The 19813-nt window shown below is 46.4% G+C and overlaps 1 protein-coding gene across 15 annotated transcripts in view; it reads left to right on the top strand.

The window, feature by feature from the left end:
- Positions 1–177: 177 nt before the first annotated feature.
- Positions 178–19813, top strand: part of LOC143211881 (uncharacterized) — a 129190-nt gene continuing 109554 nt past the window's right edge. For 4 of the 15 annotated variants that reach the window (XR_013009567.1, XR_013009565.1, XR_013009566.1 and 1 more), the window contains exons 1-2: positions 184–318; positions 7796–7911. Coding sequence is in view for 8 of the 15 variants with exons in the window: in XM_076430028.1 (XP_076286143.1) it covers positions 191–318; positions 7796–7895 (228 nt within the window). In the remaining 7 variants the exon portion in view is untranslated. The other 11 variants (XR_013009569.1, XM_076430048.1, XM_076429973.1 and 8 more) reach the window with 10 other exon arrangements.

Here is a 19813-nt window from a genome sequence, read left to right as displayed (position 1 = left end):
TAACAGTAGAGAAAGAGCACTAAAGGGGGAGGCAGAAGCTCTCAACGGTACGTGCGCCGCACACGAGTAAGAGAGAGAAAGAGAGAGAGAGGAAAGAGAGGGAGAGAGACGGAAGGCAAAAGAAGGAGAGTGTGATTGAGTGACCGAGGACGAGAAGGGCAGGGAGAAGAGGGAGAGAAGAGCAAGCGCAATGGAGGTAGAAAAGAGAGACGGCGCGACCAGGAGCGCCGTCCTCGGAACAAGAAAGCTGCCTGCCTGCTTGCCTGCCTGCCTGACTGCCGCCTGCCTGCTAGCCAGCCACCCCAAGTTCCCTTCTAGGTACGTGTATGCGTGTATTTGTGTGCGAGAGCAGTCGATGCGACGTTGCCAGCTCTATTTCGTCGATAGCATCGCACCAAATGTCACTGGCGTACTACCGATAAATTCCAGAATTCACTGCGCCCCACTATATCGGTCACGATATACCGTTAACAATCGAAACCACGATCGATCGTTACGCCTCGCCACGTACGAAACACCGATTATTATCCAGCGTGTTCCGGTGAATCGGAGTGTACGGCTTTTGCTGTGCGTTCGCGCCCACGATCTGGCAACACTGTATCCTCTTGCGACGTACTGTCACACACTACACAACACACTTACCCGCACGGCATCGGCTGCCGCATACGATGCTTTTACAGTAAACAAGACGCTCGATAGCGATTATTCGACGCGATCAGGAACACGGTGTTACGATAATACACGACGTATCGAACAGGAACGACGCGGAACGGAGCGCGTCGCAGTAAAACGGGCGGCGCTCCTCTCGTGAAAACGTGTGCAACCTCAACGGATCCCGAAACGAGAGTGTCCTCTCCCGTGCTGACGAACACACAGGGAGAGCGGTCGACCGATGGAAAAGGAGAGGGATAGAAAAGGAGCGAGCGAGCCAGCCAGATGGGGAGCTTGCTCTTCTCCGTCCTTCGGCGTAAATAGCAGGATAAAAAAGCCACGACGGTGGCACTCGATTGGTGGGATTCTCGAGGCGCTACCAACGCTCCGAACCACGCTCGCCGAGCCGACCAATAGGCGAGTGGCACGGCCCACGTCGGTTCCCCTCGACTCGTCGGGAAGGCGGGATTACGGACACAACCGTCGGTCGACGGTTCGGTTCGAGGTCCCCATTGCCGTGCCGCGCGCGTCCCTGCATTCCCCTCGACGCGAGCCTTTCCGTTTTGCCGCAGCTTTCCCCCTCCGTATGTTAAAACAGAGACAGACTCGCTCTCTCCCCCTTTACCATCGCCTCTTCCCCTCGTGTAGCGAACCCGAATAGCGGAGCGCTACCGTGGCACTGGTCTCTCCGTCACGTCTCTCCTTCTCTCTCTTTCTCTTGAACGCCCACGGGTGTGTAAAGTCGTATACATACTGTGTATGCGAGCGTTGGGCGGGCACATGGGTGAGGGGAGCGAGAGGAGAATATGTATATGCACCTTATACATGTATACATATACGTATGTATACATAGGAGCGCACATCGTCACAACCATTTCCCCTCTCCGTAACCCGCGTCGGCGGTGGCCGACCACCGTCGGTATTGAAATATCCTGGCCCTGGAGAGCCAAGCATTCGTGCGGCGATGCCGCTTCTCTTTATAAAACCACTACGCCGTGCACCGAGACCGATCTTCCTCTCCCTTTGCCTTTTTCCCCACCCTTTCTCGTTCACGCACCCTTCCCCTTTCTCCGTTTCTTTGTCTACGTTTTCCGCCCTTCTCCCTCCATCCTGCGCTCCCTTCTCCCTTTACCCCCGCGTACCCGGTAACGCTTCGCGATCCGTCGTCTCTCTTTCGCGATGTGCCCTTGCTCGGACGCTATGCTACGGAATAGGAGAGTTGCGTACCCTCTTCCGAGAGAGTTTCTATTCTCCTTCTCTCCCCCTCACCCACCCCCCTCTCCCACTCTCTCGCTCTTTCTCTCTTTTGCATCCAGAGTGTCTCGCCTCCCTTTAAAGCGCAATCAGTTGTCGCTCGAAACGCTGCGCAACCCTACGGCCGACGACGCCGCACAAAAGCAAAAAATGCGAGTGTGCGTAGCGCCGTTCGGTTTCTCGGTCCGCGCGCGGCATTGCGCAACCATGGAATATACAAAGCCAACGTAGATGGCGTGCCACGGGTACGCAGCTTATGGCACGTCCCCTCCTTTTCCTTCTTTTCCCCGCATAAGTAATGCCCCTCCTTTGTTCCTCGTCGTCATCATCGTTGCCGGTGCAGTTTGCGCCTCCGAAATAACCTCCTCGATCTCTTCTCTATGCATGCCTTGTAGGGCTCCTCGATGTTCGGGCGATAAGTAACTGGACGTTGAACAACGAAGATGACAAATTTGCAGACGCGACAAACCAGACTCGCATAACGACCGTGTATTCCGCGATGCCATTGCGCTTCGTTTCAGTTGCGTCTTCTAACACGCTAAAAGAGTCGACGCCGGTTATATGTTTCATGTCGTCCATCAAGAATTGTCGATAGATATCGTACCGAGACTGTTTCAGGATTTAGTATACGATATCTGTTACGCAATGCAAATATTAGAGCTGGATTTTTATCGTCGCTCGTTACCGCGATTAAAACTTTCAGTTACCACTGTTCGGGCATGTCGAGCACGGTGTATCGATATTGTAAATTCGTAGATCATGCAATGCGGCCGGCGATTGGCAGACCGTTCCCATGGCCTCAGGAAGTAGCTATGATTCTTTGGAATAACTTGGAAAAGAGGTAGATGCCATTAGATAAGGACCAGTTAGATACGCGTTTGAATTTCGTCGATAGATCTGCATCTTCCGACAAAGTATTCCGATGCTTCCTGACATAGTCGTAGCTTCATTTCCGCGGTAAATGTGGTCTTTCATCTCTCGAATGAATGCCTGTACTTGTCATGCGCAATTTATGCAATGGTAATTCTGTTTTACTGGCTACGGTTGATTCGTTGCGTTCATATGACTTTACGTACGACAAACGTTAATCGTCAGACGCGTAACGTTTGCAAGAGGAACGGTGGTAATTTTAAATTGGCTGCCTTTTAATGGGACACCTATGTCGGGATGAAGTGGGGAGGGAGCGCATGGTAGCAGTACAGTGATCAAGAGATGGCGGCAAGCTAATTAACTGTGTAAGAGCGTGATAAGCAAGGGCGAGCGTGCATGAAACAGTAGCGAAAGAGACCGAAAGATACGGGAGGACGATGAGAGGCCACTGATTCGTGTTTCTCATTATGCGGGCCGTCCATCGTGAAGATGGCAACATTGGAAGCAGGGCGTGGCGCCTGCGACGTGGACACAACTGAATGCTACGTCGTTTATCCCCAAAAATTCGCTATTGAGAATCGGAACCACTCCGGTAGCGCCAGGTATTCTCTCGTGGATCTCCAGAATTCCGTGAATCTGTACCGTACCAGCTCCGGGCGAACAATCCGATTCCCTGAACCCATTTCTCATACGTACGAGCTTAAAAAGATGTCTTATAGGTTATGAAACGTACATTAACTTCGCGTAGACTTGCGAATGGGATCCCGCAATACTAACGTGAATTTCTAAAGTTTTTATTGTTTAAACCTACTCATTTTTGTTATAAATACACAAAATCCGCTGTCTAGTAATCTAGGTATGAATAGCATCATTCTGTAATGTAGGTCTTTCGTAATATGGCGATATGAGTACAAATGCAATCGAATCAGATATTCTTCGAACAAAGCAAAATTAAATGTCTAGGATTTACGAGAACAAGAAAAGATGAGTGAGCTCGTCACAGCAGCGGAGATAAGTTAAGCACAGCTTTAGTAATATTGTTCTAAATCTTGTATCGAAGTTTATCGATCGGAAACGCTGCGGAATTGATCCGAGCATAACCCCAATGTCGTCAGCGCGCGTTACATACTTAATTCTAACGTTCCAATTTGAATATCTAATCGTACTACACGAACTATTTCGTAATGTGGTAAATAAGACACAGACTAGTTCTGCAAACTATCTTTTTATCTAAACATCATAATAGTTCTTGATAACATATTCGAAATTAGTTCGATTTCATGGAAACGGAATAATCGTTGCGAGCAACGGTGCGCGCGACATGTATCGATTGTATCGCTGTTAGATCTTCGCCTATCGAAATGGGTTACGTATCGAATCGAGATTGCAACGGTCGTTCCAACGGTCATTACTGTCGTGGTTTATATGGGTGCATGGCATGCGCCAGTGTAAACGTTGCGATTAACGAATGGTTTATAAAGGACACGCGTGTTAATAAGGACGTTGGCGAAAAGCGTTGAAAATGGACAAAAATCAGAAAATCAACTTTCACAGTTGACACATCAACATTGAAGGTTATATCTTCATAATAGTAGGTCTCTCGTTCTGAAAGTAATTTCGTTTTTCGTGTAGCGATGGCATTGTTTCCATTTGTTGTTACTTACTCTTATTTTAAATCGGGAGTTCCTGGTATATCTTGACAACTGACATTTCGGACGCCATTTCCTGCCTTGTAATGCTCTCTAACCGATCAAGTTTTTTTTTATCGTCGCACCAAATATGCGAAATCATGGTACGCATTTGCATCACCTTTTGCTTTTTTATTACCGCAAGGGAAAAATGCAGTGAAATAAATAATTTACAAATAAAGTCGTAAGAAGTTATACATATACATAACTCTAATAAAAAATAGAAATTCAACGAGCATCGGACCTTTATGTTGCCGGAAAAATCGCAAAAGATCGTAGAACAAAATGCCATAAAACTTATTCTAAATGGTAAAGAATTGGCTTTCATTTTTCCATAAGAAAACGAAATGACTTTCCGAACGATCTGATAACTTCTCGAACACCGATTTTATATCATCGCTTTACCGAATCTTTATATGCATACAACATTAAGGTTGTTTTCCACTAGCTCGAAGTTAATCCGGAATACCATCCGAAAATAATTGGATGTAAGGGAGCTATGATCAATAAAAAATCAATTGCAAAATTTGTACCGAACAGACAAACAGACAGACAGACAAGAAAGCGAGTTAATAAAAACATGGTAAAATACGTAGTGATCACGATGTTCAGATTAATTTTCCGCGTAAAGACGACCCTGAAGAACATATCATTACAATCACAGGTTGTGTATTGGTAAGTTGAACCGTTTCTGTTCAACTTTACAAATTATCATCGGCGATAAATTCTTTATTTTCTTATCTTCTCACTCGTTTAGAATGGCTTGACGAAGCAAGAGGTGGATATATTGGGTTGGCAAATAAGTTCGTTCGGTTTTTTAGAGTGTAATAAATCACAAAAACCGAACGAACTTATTTGCCAACCCAATAGATTACCGTGCACATTCGCATTTATTGGTACAAAAGGTAGAAAAACTTTCGTAAGATAATGGTAAAAAATTGGCTTTCATCTTCGCTTGACAAAACGAAATGACTTTCTGAACGACCTAATAATTGAAAAGCAAACTAAAAGGATCGAAAAGAAATGGGTTAATCTTCGCATCGTAACTTAACGAGAACATCTTCGTCTGTGCGTTTGCCATAGCGATTTCGGCCGAAATTATTGCACGAGTCTCCGGCCGTTGCACTTCCACCAGATGGTATTGAAACGTTTTAATACGCTGTGCCGCGGAGAGGGACAAAAAAAAATGTTCAGTACGCTTTGTACGCTCCGGCAGGAAGAGATTTAATGAGGTTCCCTTTGACTGCAAAATGCGCGCGCCCGTGCGTATTGTTTCGATGGAAGTGCACTGGGAGAGAGCCCGATTAAACGACTTAATCGGGACCGAGGCGGTTCAGTTAAATCGGGATTCGTTGGATAATCGAGGCCCGGAAACGGATTGGTACTAAATCATTCTTATGTACCGCATACAACTGCGAGTCTTACTTTGAGACGCTCCGAGGTTCCACAATTGCTCGCTGGTTTGAATATGGTCTGAACAAGATCAACCTTTCTCTCGACGACTCGGGATCTCTACGAAAGTACAGAAATATTTTCAAAAGAATAAACGTGTGTACAGTTTTGTATAAAACTTGTGTTTATTTTGATTAAAACTTGTGTCGCGTTAACATTCGTGATTGTCATACATGGATTTGTAAAGGCCCAAACGTTTGAAAGCCTAGCATTCAACTACGTTTTCCCGCAACTCTGTGACTGATCGTCGCTGACGTAACATTACGTCATTCTATGAGATAGCGGGAAAATCGAAGGAGATGGTCATGCAAATGAAACGATCATCCAACGATTTTCTTTTCCGAAGTACGAATGTGTTATGGTGCTCGAGATTTGAACATTTCTGAAGAGAAAATGTTCGCTGTCTTTTCAAAAATTGATCGATACGTATCAAAATAGAAAATGTCAGTTGCTTATTTGAAATGTTTCGAGTTATCGGAAATATATTTGAACATTTTCGTATCGAGCTAAACAAGCGTTTTAAAAGAGACGAAAATTGCAGAAACAGGTCAGACAGATTATTATTCTCGAACGTTATTGAAGTATCGCTGAATGTAGACATTTCTACGTCATGTTACAAACCGAGAATAATTTCATAAATTTTAAAATGCACGGGGTCATAAAAAAATCAAGAACTCGTACTTCCCCAGAAATAAATCGGAGTGCCTGACAAAATCTTTCTATAAAGCACCAATAACTTCAATTACGAGCCCTGTGATTAGTTGAGATTCGAATCTACATCGACACTACCGCCAATGATGTTGTAGAACGGGAGTAATCGAGAGTAATGGCGGACAAAGTTCGAAATATGTGATTAGAATTATTTCTAACGTGGATTTCGCTAGTTTTTAAGAAATATGATATAACTCACATAATCGCAAGATATCAACGTGTATTATATCGAGATATGCGCCGTGTATGACTGACAAACGCGTGCGGAAGTACCTCCATCGCTCCGACTGGAAATGTTAATTATCTCGGCAAGCGCTCGTCAGTTAGAAACGAGACTTGGATAAATAAGCATGAAACATGATAAGGAACAATACGTGGAAAGTTTCATGTAGATATCGCCATTGGTTCTCGAGATATTAAATGGTCACTTTTGCCAACGTGGATACAGCACGAACTCTCGGCTGTTGGTCTCTCTTGGGGCGCCGCGCGCCGCGCCGTGCTGTGCGTTGAAAATCTCCCCGTTTTAGACAAAAGTTCTAGGATATAGAAGAGGATACATAGAATAGTACATTTGTTTGCTCCTCCATAAACTATTAGATCGTCCGGAAAGTCATTTCGTTTTCTCAAGAGAAAATGAAAGCCAATTTTTGTACCATTTCGAATAAGTTTTATGACGTTTTATTCTATGATCTCTAGCGATTTTTCAGGCACCTTAAAGATTCCATGCTCGTCGAATTTCTATTTTTTATTAGCAAAAGATTGAGTTATATGACTTTTTACGACTTCATTTTTACGGCAAACAGAGGATGTTGAGAATATTGGATTTAAAAGAAGCTGTGGTGAAATCTTACCATATTTTATTATATTTAACTTCTATTTCTTACTGCAACTGACTTGAACAATGTTCATTTTGCATTCAGCTCCGCAGTCTAGTTATACAATACATACATTGACCGTGCCTTTGATTCGACAGTGGGGCGGAAATCTTACGCGACTGATCGAGTGCCCCATTCCTCGGAAAAATCTCGGTTCTTGCCTGAAAATTGCGGGTTCCGCTTTCGAGCGATTTCGCGAGCAAGGTCAACGTATCGGTAGGGTTAACGAAGGGTCGCGCCTCGGCAACGAGCCATTTTGCCATGAACATAACGCAACCCCCTGTTTCGTTTCAGGTGGTATCTCGATCGCGATAGCGGTCAGGGTTCGCCGCGTGTGATCGAGTGGCACTCCTTTGGCAGCGATCCGTCAAGTACGTGCGCAGACACCCGGTAGACGATCACCTACCCACGTAAGTTCGATTATTAATTCAGCGGCGCGGCGCACAGGCTTGGCGCAATGCACCGAGCTCTTTATACGGAGCGGCGAGCCGCTCTTCGTGCGAGCTTGTGTCCGTATGTACATAGCCAAGAGAGAGAGAAACCGGTGTGTGCGAGGCGTGTACACACGCGGCTCGCCGCGATGTTACAACCGAACGACCGAGCGTACGTCGCCGCGTTATCGGGCCCGTGTTATCGCGCAAACTCCTCTCACAACGCTTAAAACGAGCCTCGCTGCCTCGCGCGGATCGCCGCTCTGCTCTCCCACGTACGATGAAAATCCGCTCGACAGCCTCTGCTGATTAGCCGACGAGAGTCGTTTTTGACTCGGGGCTTGAAACAGGCCCGAAAATAACAGTTTGAAACTGTTACGTTTCGGGCTTGTGATTGAAACAGTTATGAAGGACCGATACTCTAAATAAATGTTACAAAGGAGGTTGATATCGGTTTCAATTACGGTTCTTTATACTTTGGATATTGATCCTCATAACGGTTGTAATAACTTCTTGTTAGGGAATCAGGATAGCCGATACTTTGTCGAATGGCCGATGCTTGGGCACGGCGACTTCTAAAACGGCCCACAGACGATGCAATTTATTGTACAACAAATCGTACAAATTCAATTGCTTGAATCGTCTGAAAGACAATTGCAACGTTTGTGGCGCGGTTGTACAACTTGTAGAACAACACGATCGTATCGTACGGCAGTACGGCATGCTGAAAATCTGTCGTACGACGCGGTTGGACGTACGATAGGTTTCGCAGTGATTTCGTCAATTTTGCGAAGAACGTCATCTTGCTCGGTTGTCTCGTTCATCTAGTTACTATATCAAAGTTTGCAAAAGTCAGTTTTAGTCCAGGCTGGTAACGAATCTACCTCAATAACACGTGATTCCAAAGTTCACGCAATACACACGTGATTCAGGAAAGTGTTTCGTGTCTGATTGGTTCGGAAGATCATTTAAAACTCGGGGAACAGCGTTGCACAGTCGTTGGCACAGTACTTAGGCTTTTATGTCTTTCCGTGATTGAACGTTAGTATACTCGGACATTGATTACAGCGAAATATGTGAAAGACGGGTAAAAATGATAATGACGCCGACTAATTAATCCATGCGAATATTTCCTCGTTCTTCTGTTACTCGAAAATCAACGGTACCTGTCGCATAACGCATTCATTTCGATAATTGGAGTACCGTTTTTAAGTCTTCATTTATGTATTCAGATCCTCGCACTCGGTCTATGGAAACGCAAACGTACTCGGCCTCGGTCCCGTACTCATGGCTCCGTTTCCACAACAATATGTAATATCTGTAATCAGTGTCGCAGAATGTGAAATAACGCTTTCCGGTTGTTTCGAATAGTATGCAAACGGCATTTAATAGAAAAGTGCTTGTACAATTTCGTTAATAACTTAAAAATCGTGTTTTTTCTTTGTTCTCTAAACAAGAAAACGTGGTCTTCGATCTTCCATTGCTTCGGTAACAGCAATACCGTCTTCGCGATATTCTATCGTCCCGATAATACAGCTTGTTATCTTAACAACGTCCTCATTCCAGCTAGATGTTTAAAATAAAGTTTGAATAGAAGAATCACCAAATTAAAGATACAGCGACTATCACAATAAATGTCCATCCCATTCTTGAAACGACCATATTGTAGTATGAGATGGAAACGATCGAAATGGACTTCGCAACAAGCTAATCTCCTCGAAAATCGTTTAATCACCTGGGCAATAAAATGAGCATGTTCTGGCAAATTTGAAAAGGTTTCAGAAACGAGGTGTGAAGAACTTCACCTCACTGGTATAACCGAGCGATGGCAGTGCAGACGAGAAAATGAAGCGAAGTGTAGCTCTTCCGCTGGCTCAGAAACAATTGAAGAGTACTTTGAATTCTGTCGAGTTTGCGCTTCGGTGTTTCCGAATAAAAATCCCGAGGTGACACGCGGTTAGAAGCGCGAGGCAGCTTTCGGGTGGCACCTGAAATTTACGAATGTCGAAAACGGCTGCTGGCTGGCAGCTAGCCTCGCTCGGCGACGCGTGGGAGGAAGTCGAGGACGTTCCTTTTTGTTTTACGAAGAATGTCGCGTAAGCACACACACATACACACACAAGCGCGCGCACGACCGTCCGCGATGGCGCTGCCGCGCGTGATTGTGTGCACGATAAATAGAGACAATGTGCGGCGACGCGCGATAAATACAGTTCCGTCGTATCAGCGTTGAAGTGACGGCGCACTTGCTCGATTTTGAAGTACACTCCCCGCACATCGTCAGCAGGTAGATGCTTCTTCGCAATGCAGATATCATCGCGGTAGCCTTTACCCGGCCAACTTGAATTTTCACGTGACAGTGAAAAGACTTTGCCACGCGGACTTTCCAATTTCCATCGAAAGTGCTCTGTGTACGGCCATTTTCTCTTGCTTTCCGACCAGTAAGAACCCTGCATTCATCTCGATGTTCCTCCTCTGGGATATTTTTGAATCGACGACGAAATTTCGGAGACGATCAAGAATTCGGTTCACGATCGGTACACCGAACGCGTTAACGTAAAAGTGGTTATATTTCTGCGTGAAGCTTTCGAAATCACTGAAAAATAGTATCGGTCATAGATTAATGATGTATACATCTGATATTTGCCTAATTGCCACGATCGTTATTCTATTGGCAAATAGATATTCGTGCGATTCTCGGGTCGACGAGCAGCAATTGATGCAAGCTAGCCGATTCTGATCCAATCCGTGCGTTTCCATCGAGTCGCTGATTAATTCCATGCACGTACAGCCGATTCATGATGGCGGCTAGTAATTAGGCAGCTGAATCATTTGGAATTTACGTAATAATAGAGATCTATAAATCCATTTCGTTCGTTCGAGAAACAACCGAATAAAGTTTGATCCTCCTCTATCGTCAGAACTTCTTTGCTAATCGCGTTCCTGTAGCTTGTGTCGACCGCGCATGGGTTTACTCATTCCTTTACACGAGGTTGTCCCTATTTGCAATCGTTCTTTCCATTCTACATATTTGAGAACCGTCCAAATGGTGCACATTCTAAAGCAGACACATTTTTTTTGTATATTATGTGTATAGTGCATTTGATTGGAGAGCGATAAGCACACTGCGGAGATTTTCTACTTGAAATAATAAAGATATTACGAATCTTACAACTTCTTTACAAGTTTTGCACTGCTGTAACGTCGGCATTCGTTAAACGATTAATTCAAGCTTGCTCGGGTCGTTCGCTGGGTTCCCTATCTTATTCATTGCGCAAAGCGCGTTTATTGGCTGGGAATAATTTCGATCGATGCGGCCAATGAATTATCGTCGATGATCAGATGAAGTGTCAATTAGACGAGTGAAACGGTCGCAAATTATACGTGTCCGCGCGGCGGCACGAGGTTTTCTTGCTCCCTTCTTGGAAGCGAGGTCCGCTCGGCTCATCTCAGGTACGTCCTGGCAGGAGCCAGAGGCGGCCTGCGACTTGTTGCTCGACTTTCAGTCCGGCCCGGTGGGTCCTACCATTTTGTTAGCTGGCAGGTTCTGGGGCCTTCCCTCGGACTCGGAACACGTCCCAGCACGAATACGGCAGACCGGCTTCACGTTGCATGTATATTTCCTGTCGCTTCGACTGACTCGGTCTACTACTCCACCCCCCATTTTCTACGCTATTCGCAATGCCCCCTTTTGCTACATGTATCAAAATTTACTGTATCGGCCAGTCAGCACTCCAATCGAGACATAGAAATCGATAGAAATTGATAAAACTGGACGAACCTCTCTGTGTCCTTCAGATTTCTTAGCCTTGTCGGTTCCACGAATCGCTGCGCCGATTCGGTGTAAACAGCATCGGAACCATGATATAAAACATACATTCCGTGAAGAAACAACGAACGAGCCACTATTCGTTAGAAGATGACGTAAACGAAAGCCACAGTAGCGGCGTGGCTTTCAAACTAATTACAACAGACTTGGGTCGAGGGAAAATTTGTTTGTTCTATTAAAAGCCGTTCTCGAATATCCAATTATAGTTGTCTAAATGATTCACGTAGGAATCGTCGATCTTGGAGTAGAGTTTTATTCTGGCTTTCCTGATTTCGTAAGCCGAGTTGTGGTTGTGTCGAACTCTTCGGTTCCTCATTTTCTTAATCCGAATGGCTTTACTTCCGTAGCGAAGCAACGATAAATGAAAGGAAAGATGGAGGAAAGGAAGAATGGAAAAGACGAAAGTTTTGTCAGTACATATTACGAATCCTAGACAATTGATCGAAGCGCGGCTGCTTGTCCGTCCGGTTCACAGATTAAAATAATTCACCGGCTAAAAGATGCGAAGTATTTCTCGTCGTTAGCCACATCGAGTCTTCTATTCTTGAAACCCTTATTTATAGGGAATTTGTTAGCTTCAAGTGCCGCTTTTGGCATTATAATTCCATCTGCATAAGGTAAACGACCTTCTTATCGACCACACTGAGAAAAAAAAGTAGTTACTTCAATAACACGCGTGTTATTGTCATTTTTTTACTTCGATGAATATCAATGTATTCTTTTCAATAGTATGAAATTTAGAAGCATATCGTGATGTATTTGAATTGTCTATCATGAAATGATTGAAAATATTATTCGATTCAATACCGTACATTATTATTCGTAATATTTCTTTTTTTCCTTCAATCAGATATATTGTTAAAAAAATTTGAGAAATGTATTGATTTATACTGGAATTGGTTTGAGGCCATATCTTATTTTTTTGAAAACATTGATGGTCAAGCTATTCGCTTATATGATTGGCGGAAATGAGTTTTGCTATTGAAATTCAATAGTATTAAATATTAAAATAAGTTCGCATGATATTGGCACTATTCAATAGTACATCTTACTGAATCAACATATATTTTTTTTGTTTCGACAGGATTGTTCTGCAAGTTAGATTGGCTATAGAGCATTGTCGACAGGCTTACTGGGAGGCCATTCTACTAACAGCGATAATAAACAATACATGGAAGGTTCAGCAAAGAAGATAGCTCTGTCTACGAAGTGCTCAAGTTAATATCCCTGTTAATGGATCGAGAATGATCCGACCGCGTGGACGTAGTTAACGGAACGCTCGGTGCAAAACGCGCGGTCTCTAACGTTCGCGTCCGCTTGCGATTGATAAAACCGCGCGCGGGCTTTCTACGTCTTAAATTTCACGTATCCTAGCGCACGGTGGCCGTGGCGGTCTTTACGGGCCGTTCTATTTTCGATTTCGAGCCGTAAACCCGCGTAAATCCGCCACACCCTCCTTTTGTTCGCGGACAGAAACCGCGGCGCGCGTTGATTTACGTCCTCCTTAAACACAAACAGGCCCTCGGTTAAGCGCGATTAATCGATCCAGCCGCTCGTTAAAGCCTACCCGATCTCTTCATGGATCGATGGAATTGGGCTTCGATCTGTACGCCTTGATAATGCTCGATCTCTAACCCCGCCCTTTTTTCACCATGTTACGATCGAATTTTCTCGATTATCTGTTATCCTACCCGGTCATGGATCGTCGTTCAACAATATCTCGTGAAAAAGTGTTGTTAACAATGGAGGGAAATCGATATTTCGCGAGACTGCGGCTCTCCGACCCTCTTCCCAGAAAATCGCTCTAACTCGCAGACGGTTTGTCCGATCGCGATGAAATTCGAAACTTAGGACGGCGAAATGGTAAGGATTAGGATGCAAAAAGAATTATTCCGATATCTGGAACAGAAGCCGAGATACGAGAGGTCGGTTTTCGATCTGCGCGTGGACGCACGGAATCGTGTACCGTGTCTGCGCAGGTTGCCGGCCTCTCTCGAGCCCAGTGGAACTTTCCATGACACGAGACCCGACGACCTCGACGTTAGTATCGATATCTCGAGGTGAGATCATCGGTGTTCGATCGATTCTCGCGAACAGCCTGCTTTTCGCGAATTAGGCTGCTCACTTTCTTCGAAACCCGGTTTAACGAACCGTAACGCTCTCGACGATTTAAACAGAGCAAAGCAAACCGTTCTCGACGCTGTCCTCTTTTCTAATTCCGATGTCTTCTCGAGATCTCCTGAAATGTTAAACCTTTAAATTCCTTCGTTACAAGTGATATCTATTGTGCGACCCTATTGTTCCCAGCTAAATGACGAAAAACTGTAAGGTTCTCCTTTTCCCGAAGGAAATGTACACGCGTTTTTGTTGGACGGTTTGATCCGTTGATTTCTGACTTGTGCGTGCCAACTCGATCTCGTAAACCTCGGCCCGCTACTGTAAAACACAGGGCTAGCAAGTTCCTGGAAGATTTCAGCAGCTTTTAGATGTTACTACCGACTAACTCTTGTTCTCTTCGACTTCGAAAGTTCGCGAACTGATCTATGAAAACTGGGTACTGCGTACCGACTCGCTGACTATACAACGAGATACTAAATTCCCGAGATATCGCTGAACCTTTTATGCTAGTTTCAACTCGGCAAATTACTTTAGAATGTCTTGTCTTCGATTCCGATAGCCTGCGAGCTGATTCATGAGAATAGGAGCGTTCTTGACGAAGTACCGACGCTTTTATATCGGTTTGAAATGCGCCTCTGCCGAGAACGCCTGCTTCTCCTCGATGCCGGCGTTTTGCAAACGGATCGATGTATTTGTTGATAAAATTGATTTCTGCGGCAAGACCAGAACCCGCGTTTTAGCGATTGGCATCGAGGCGTCGAGGGCAGAGAAGCATCTCGTTTCCCCATAGAATTACGAAGACCAATCGGCGTCTCTGCCGGCGAGCCGCTTCCGCTCGAGGCACCGGCCGGCTTCTTCTTCTCTCTGCTTCTCGTCTCTCTCCTCTCGTTTCTCCGTTCCGCGGACGCCTCGCGTTTATGAGACCACCGCGCCGATGCGATTCCGTCGTGCTCGCCTCTTTGCCCGCGTACGCACCGGAGGAACCTGTTTCGGACGCGTTACCGCTACCACCGAATTAACGCTGCCCGATTCCTGAAATCCCGTCGAGCCTCGTTCGATCCGCGGTCTTCGGGTTCTCCGACCCCGGCCTTTCATCCCCGATGGGTTCGCTCGAGACAGCTTCGTTCACCGGATACCTGCCGCGTAACTTATAGGCGCGTCTCCTCCCTTTGACGGCCGAAAAAAGGTACCCTTCTCGGGAGGCAACGTTGCAAATTCACCACTTCCAAATAGAAGAGATAGCAGGAAAGCGAGAGAGACATAGTATGAGGGCTAAGCGAGAAAGTAAAATGAAAAGAGAGAGAGAGGGACGGAGAACCATACACCCACCCCGGACGATAATTCCCGTCACCATGGAAACACCCCCAAGGCGTCCCTGTGCCAGTCCACCCCCGCACCCCACAAACACCACCAGCTAACCCTCCCTGGCTTCTCTGTCTCCTCGTCCACCGGCGGCCCCCCTCCTGCGAACCCCCCTTTCGCGAGTCCACCAGGAACTCGTATCGATCCGCAGACGAGTTCGAGGTCCTACGTATTCTACGGGGAGAGTGTTACTGACAACAGGATCGTCCAAAGCTTTCTCTCTCGCTTTGGCTCGTTCAACCCGCAGCGTCTCCGTTCATCTTTCGAGCACCGTCGATCCGCGTCCCTTCCTCTTCCCGTGATTCCCTACCGCGTGCGTATACCAAACGAGCCTTCACCCTTCGCGACCCCCCTCTCGGTTTCGCTATCGGGAATCGCGGGTTATTGGATCTCTCGGTTTGTACCCGAACCTTGTCTCCCGGTGTTTACACGGGAATCCGGGAACTGGTCGCGGGTGTACGCGTGCTCTAGGCGAACGTGTTCAATCCGTGGCCTCGTCGCCGCGGTATTTTTAGAGTATTGCTGTCGACTATCGGCCGCGACGCGGAACGTCTCTCCCTTTAATTCTTCCCTCGCTCGATAGGGTCGCTCTTCCGGCCGCGACCTTGAGGAATTTCTGGCCCGAAGGCGTCCGGGAAACGGTCGGCAAGGTGACGCGGCCGCGATTGGTTTTACTGATCAACGGAATTGATCGAGGACGCTCGCGATGAATCCTCCGAGAGAGAGAGAGAGAGAGAGAGAGAGGAGAGGAGAGCGGGCCCTCGGCACGATTGACTAGAGATTCAGTAAAAGCCAACTCTCTCGCTGGAAAGCCACACGGCCCGCGCCGCGCAACAAGATCTAACCCCTACCTCTCGTTTATTCCCTCCTCCCCGCCGGATCCCCCGGCCGGTGCCCCCTTCTGATTACTCTCTTTCCGTTCCTCTTTCTATCTTTACCCGAGTAGCGGGATTCTAGTACAGTCGGCCGGCTCGGGTCGTTCTCGTTCCTCCTGGCCCGCGCGGTTGCACCAGCTTCGCACGCTGCGATCAGTTACCGATGCACCGAGCATTCCGTGATCGATTGCCACTACAGACTCTTCCCCCTCCACAATAATTGATGTATGTTATTAGGAGGTTGCATCCACCACTTGCATTATGACAATCAGTTACACTCGCGATGAAGATGTCCAACAGAGTTTGCCAAACATACATTAACCCTTTGCACTCGGAGCTACTTTAACTAGAAACTGAAACATTTATTCCTAGCTAGAATAATTTCATTCTATATTAAGTTATCTTTTTCTTTGTATGAATATCAGATTGATATAATACCTCATAGAGTACTTAAATGTGTAGTCATTGATTAGATACCAACTTATTTAATAATCTAAACAATATTTTGAATAATGGTACAGCAATTTTCAGCGGTGTATATGTATTAATATGTATATGTAAATACATATGTATGCAGAGTGAGGCCTAGAACTTACACCGAAAACATCTCCGTTGTTTTTAGTAATACAAGACAATGTTTCTGGCAAAAAACGCTTGGTTCAGTGGGACAATTATTATGACGGATACGTTTTTTTCGCTAGGTCATCTTTTGCGATATTTCAAGGTCATCGTAGCTTTTTTTTAATGCAACGACATATTTTAATTAGTGTAACATTATAGCTAATGAAAAGACAAATTTAACCATGTTTAATATGTTGAGCTTCCAATAACCTTCGAATGATTCATTCTTCAGAAAGCATAACGTAACGTACGAAGACCATGTTCCTATTTATATTTTCTAGTCCTATTGATAAAAATAGGACTTTTTAGGACGAACTGCGGCGGAGATTGATCTTGTATCTAGCGCTTTTGACTACTGAAAAACTCCATCTTTGCATGATCGAGAAATGAGAAGGCGCAATTCCGCATCCTTGCAATCCTGGAAACGAGTTTACCCCCTTTCAGCGGTGACGCTTAGGCGCTATTCGACTTACGCGATTTTTCAATTTACGCGGAAAGCGCTGGAACGAATTAATCGCGTAAGTCGAGGACTTACTGTATAATAAACAGGTTGTTCTCGTTCCTCCTAGCCCGCGTTGCTGCACCAGGTTCGCACGCTGCGATGTGTTACCGATGCACCGAGCATTCCACGATTGTGATCGATATTTCAGACCCCCGCCAATAATGGGGCCCCTCTATGAAATCTCTCGTCCACTTTCGTGCGCGTCCCCGAGTCTTATTAGGTCTGGCCTGCCCTCGCGACTCTTCGATGCTTCATTGTTCGTTTTTCGGTCGAGATTGAAACGACACGCTCCGCTGCATATTTTGAGGTCGGGGGTAGGATTCGGAGGAGCCGGTGATGCAATCCACCGGCCGCGTGCCTTCAGAAACTGTGCTCGGGACGGGGAGGCTTGGGATTCTTTTCGAATCGTATGCAAATGATCCTGTAGACAACCTTTTTTTACCTTGGCTACTTTATACATTGGAAGTTGTTCAGTTTGTACTTGTGCGATTTCTTTGAATTCTGGTTAATCGCTCGGTTATTCCAGATCGAAAGTAGGAGTTAACGATGGCATTCTTTAATTGTATGGCTTTAGCAACAGTGTTAAAACAGACAGACTCTAGGAGTTTCTTTTTAAAGATGTATGCAGATTATTTGATCAAACTTTTTCAGAGTATCACTGATCTTGCTCCAGTAGAGTCTTGTCTTAGCTGCTTGTAAAATAGTTCAGGAATCCGTTAACAGCCGGTAAACTGGCCAGACAAACTATAAAAATAGTCAGAAGATTATCTGAAATAAAAATCTCTACTCGACTGGAAATCTGCACTACGAGTCACACATGTTGGTAGAAGCAGACAATGTAAATATCTGCGAAGTCTCGTAGATAAATTTACTGAAACCGCGATGAGATAACGTTTTGTTTTCATAGTCGGCGTCGGATATTGAAAATTGAATAAATTTACATTACACTGCCAAAATTCCCGATCACGATTCATGAAAGACTTGTATAGTTAGAGCGAACGTGTAAAGTCCAATGGCATATCATTGAACGGGATTCTTTCATGTCATCGGACAAGGTGGTTAGAATAACGCCCACGGGTTCTCGATCACCACGTAATTGTAACATGAATGTAATACGAATCGGTAAGCCAGGTATCTATTGGCGTACGAGTGAACGCCCAAGTCAGGCTCGATAAAATATTCGAAAAGCATGGTGCAGGTTTCGATGGTGCGAAAATCGGACGGAACTATGTACAAGGTAACGTCCGAAAGAGCGGAGCGTGACGTTTGTCGGGCCGGAAAAAGAGCAATGTGCCGTTGCAGGGTTAATAATCGTAAAGTCCTGGGTCCCGGCTGTGAATCACGAGATCCCGGAGCGATCGTTGGCCAGGTTGCACCGGCATGGCATCAGCTGGCTGATCGAGTCGTGCCGTACCGAGAAGCCGCTAGAAAGTTTAGGAAACGGAGTAGGTGCTACACCGGCGCGGTGTCGACGGTGGGACGCTCGCGCCTGGCCTCCGGGCTCTGCAAAAAGCGAGCTGGCTCGCGAGGATCCGCGTGGGGGGCGCGGGTATCACCGCGGGTACGGGTACGGGTACGAGCTCTCTCGGTCTCTGGCTCGAGTATGTCGGCGCGGCGTCACGCTCACGGGCTCGTTCGCGTGTGCACGTGCATGCGAGCGGGCTGCTTGTTGTGCTTGCCGCGCGCCCGACTGTATTACCGTCTACGAGGAGAGTTCGCGAGAGACCTTCGGCTCTTTTGCCAGCCCTCTCTCGCGTTGCATTCTCTCCTCTCTTTCGCTTCGAGCGTCCTCTCGCTCGCTCGTCGAGTGCCGCGGCTCTTCGGTTCGCTTCGCTTCTCTTTTCTTTTCTTTCGGGGTATCTCGCGCGCCTCTCTCCCTCACCGCCACCCGTCTCCCTCTGCACCGTGCAACGACGCGCATCGCTGTCCTTGTCGCCTCGAGTATAGACGTCTCGGCAACACAGAGCCCCTCATCCGTCCTTTTCCAGCGAGCACTCCGGCTGCGATAAAGAAACCACCGGTTTTCCCGTCCTCCTCTAACCTGCTCAACCACAACTCGCTCCTTCTCGCTCGCTTTCACCGAGCACGATGAGCACCGTTCTGTTTGCGGGATCTACTGCAGCGACGCGCACCAGGGACGTGCAGCGCGCTATTGCACACGCATCTCGCGCGACCAACAGGTCCGATTCACCGGGGACCCCTTTGTTAACACCTCGAGGACCCGAGGCACGAATTTCTGTGCCCCGGTGTAACCGGTATACCTACTCGTGGAACGAAGACAGACGTTTATGCTCCAGCGAGCCTCGTCGCGTCGCACACCGACGCGCCGCGCCGTTTGTTTCATGAAAATTGCGGATGTTTCTTCCGCCAGACAGATTTTCCACGGATTAGTTTTTCGGGGACCTGTGTGCAACGCTTTCGGAGCCGCGTGACGCGCCGAGTCGAGCCGCCGCGCCGCGCCGGATCGTTACGTGATTCTTGTTTGCTCGATAGAGCGGACGAATGTCTCCGTTCGATTCCAGTTTCCGCACGCATTAACATAAACTCGATCGGAAATATGTAATTTATTCTATT

Source organism: Lasioglossum baleicum, chromosome 1 (assembly GCF_051020765.1).
Source record: "Lasioglossum baleicum chromosome 1, iyLasBale1, whole genome shotgun sequence".
NCBI lineage: Eukaryota > Metazoa > Arthropoda > Insecta > Hymenoptera > Halictidae > Lasioglossum > Lasioglossum baleicum.
This window is presented reverse-complemented; position numbering and strand designations above follow the sequence as displayed.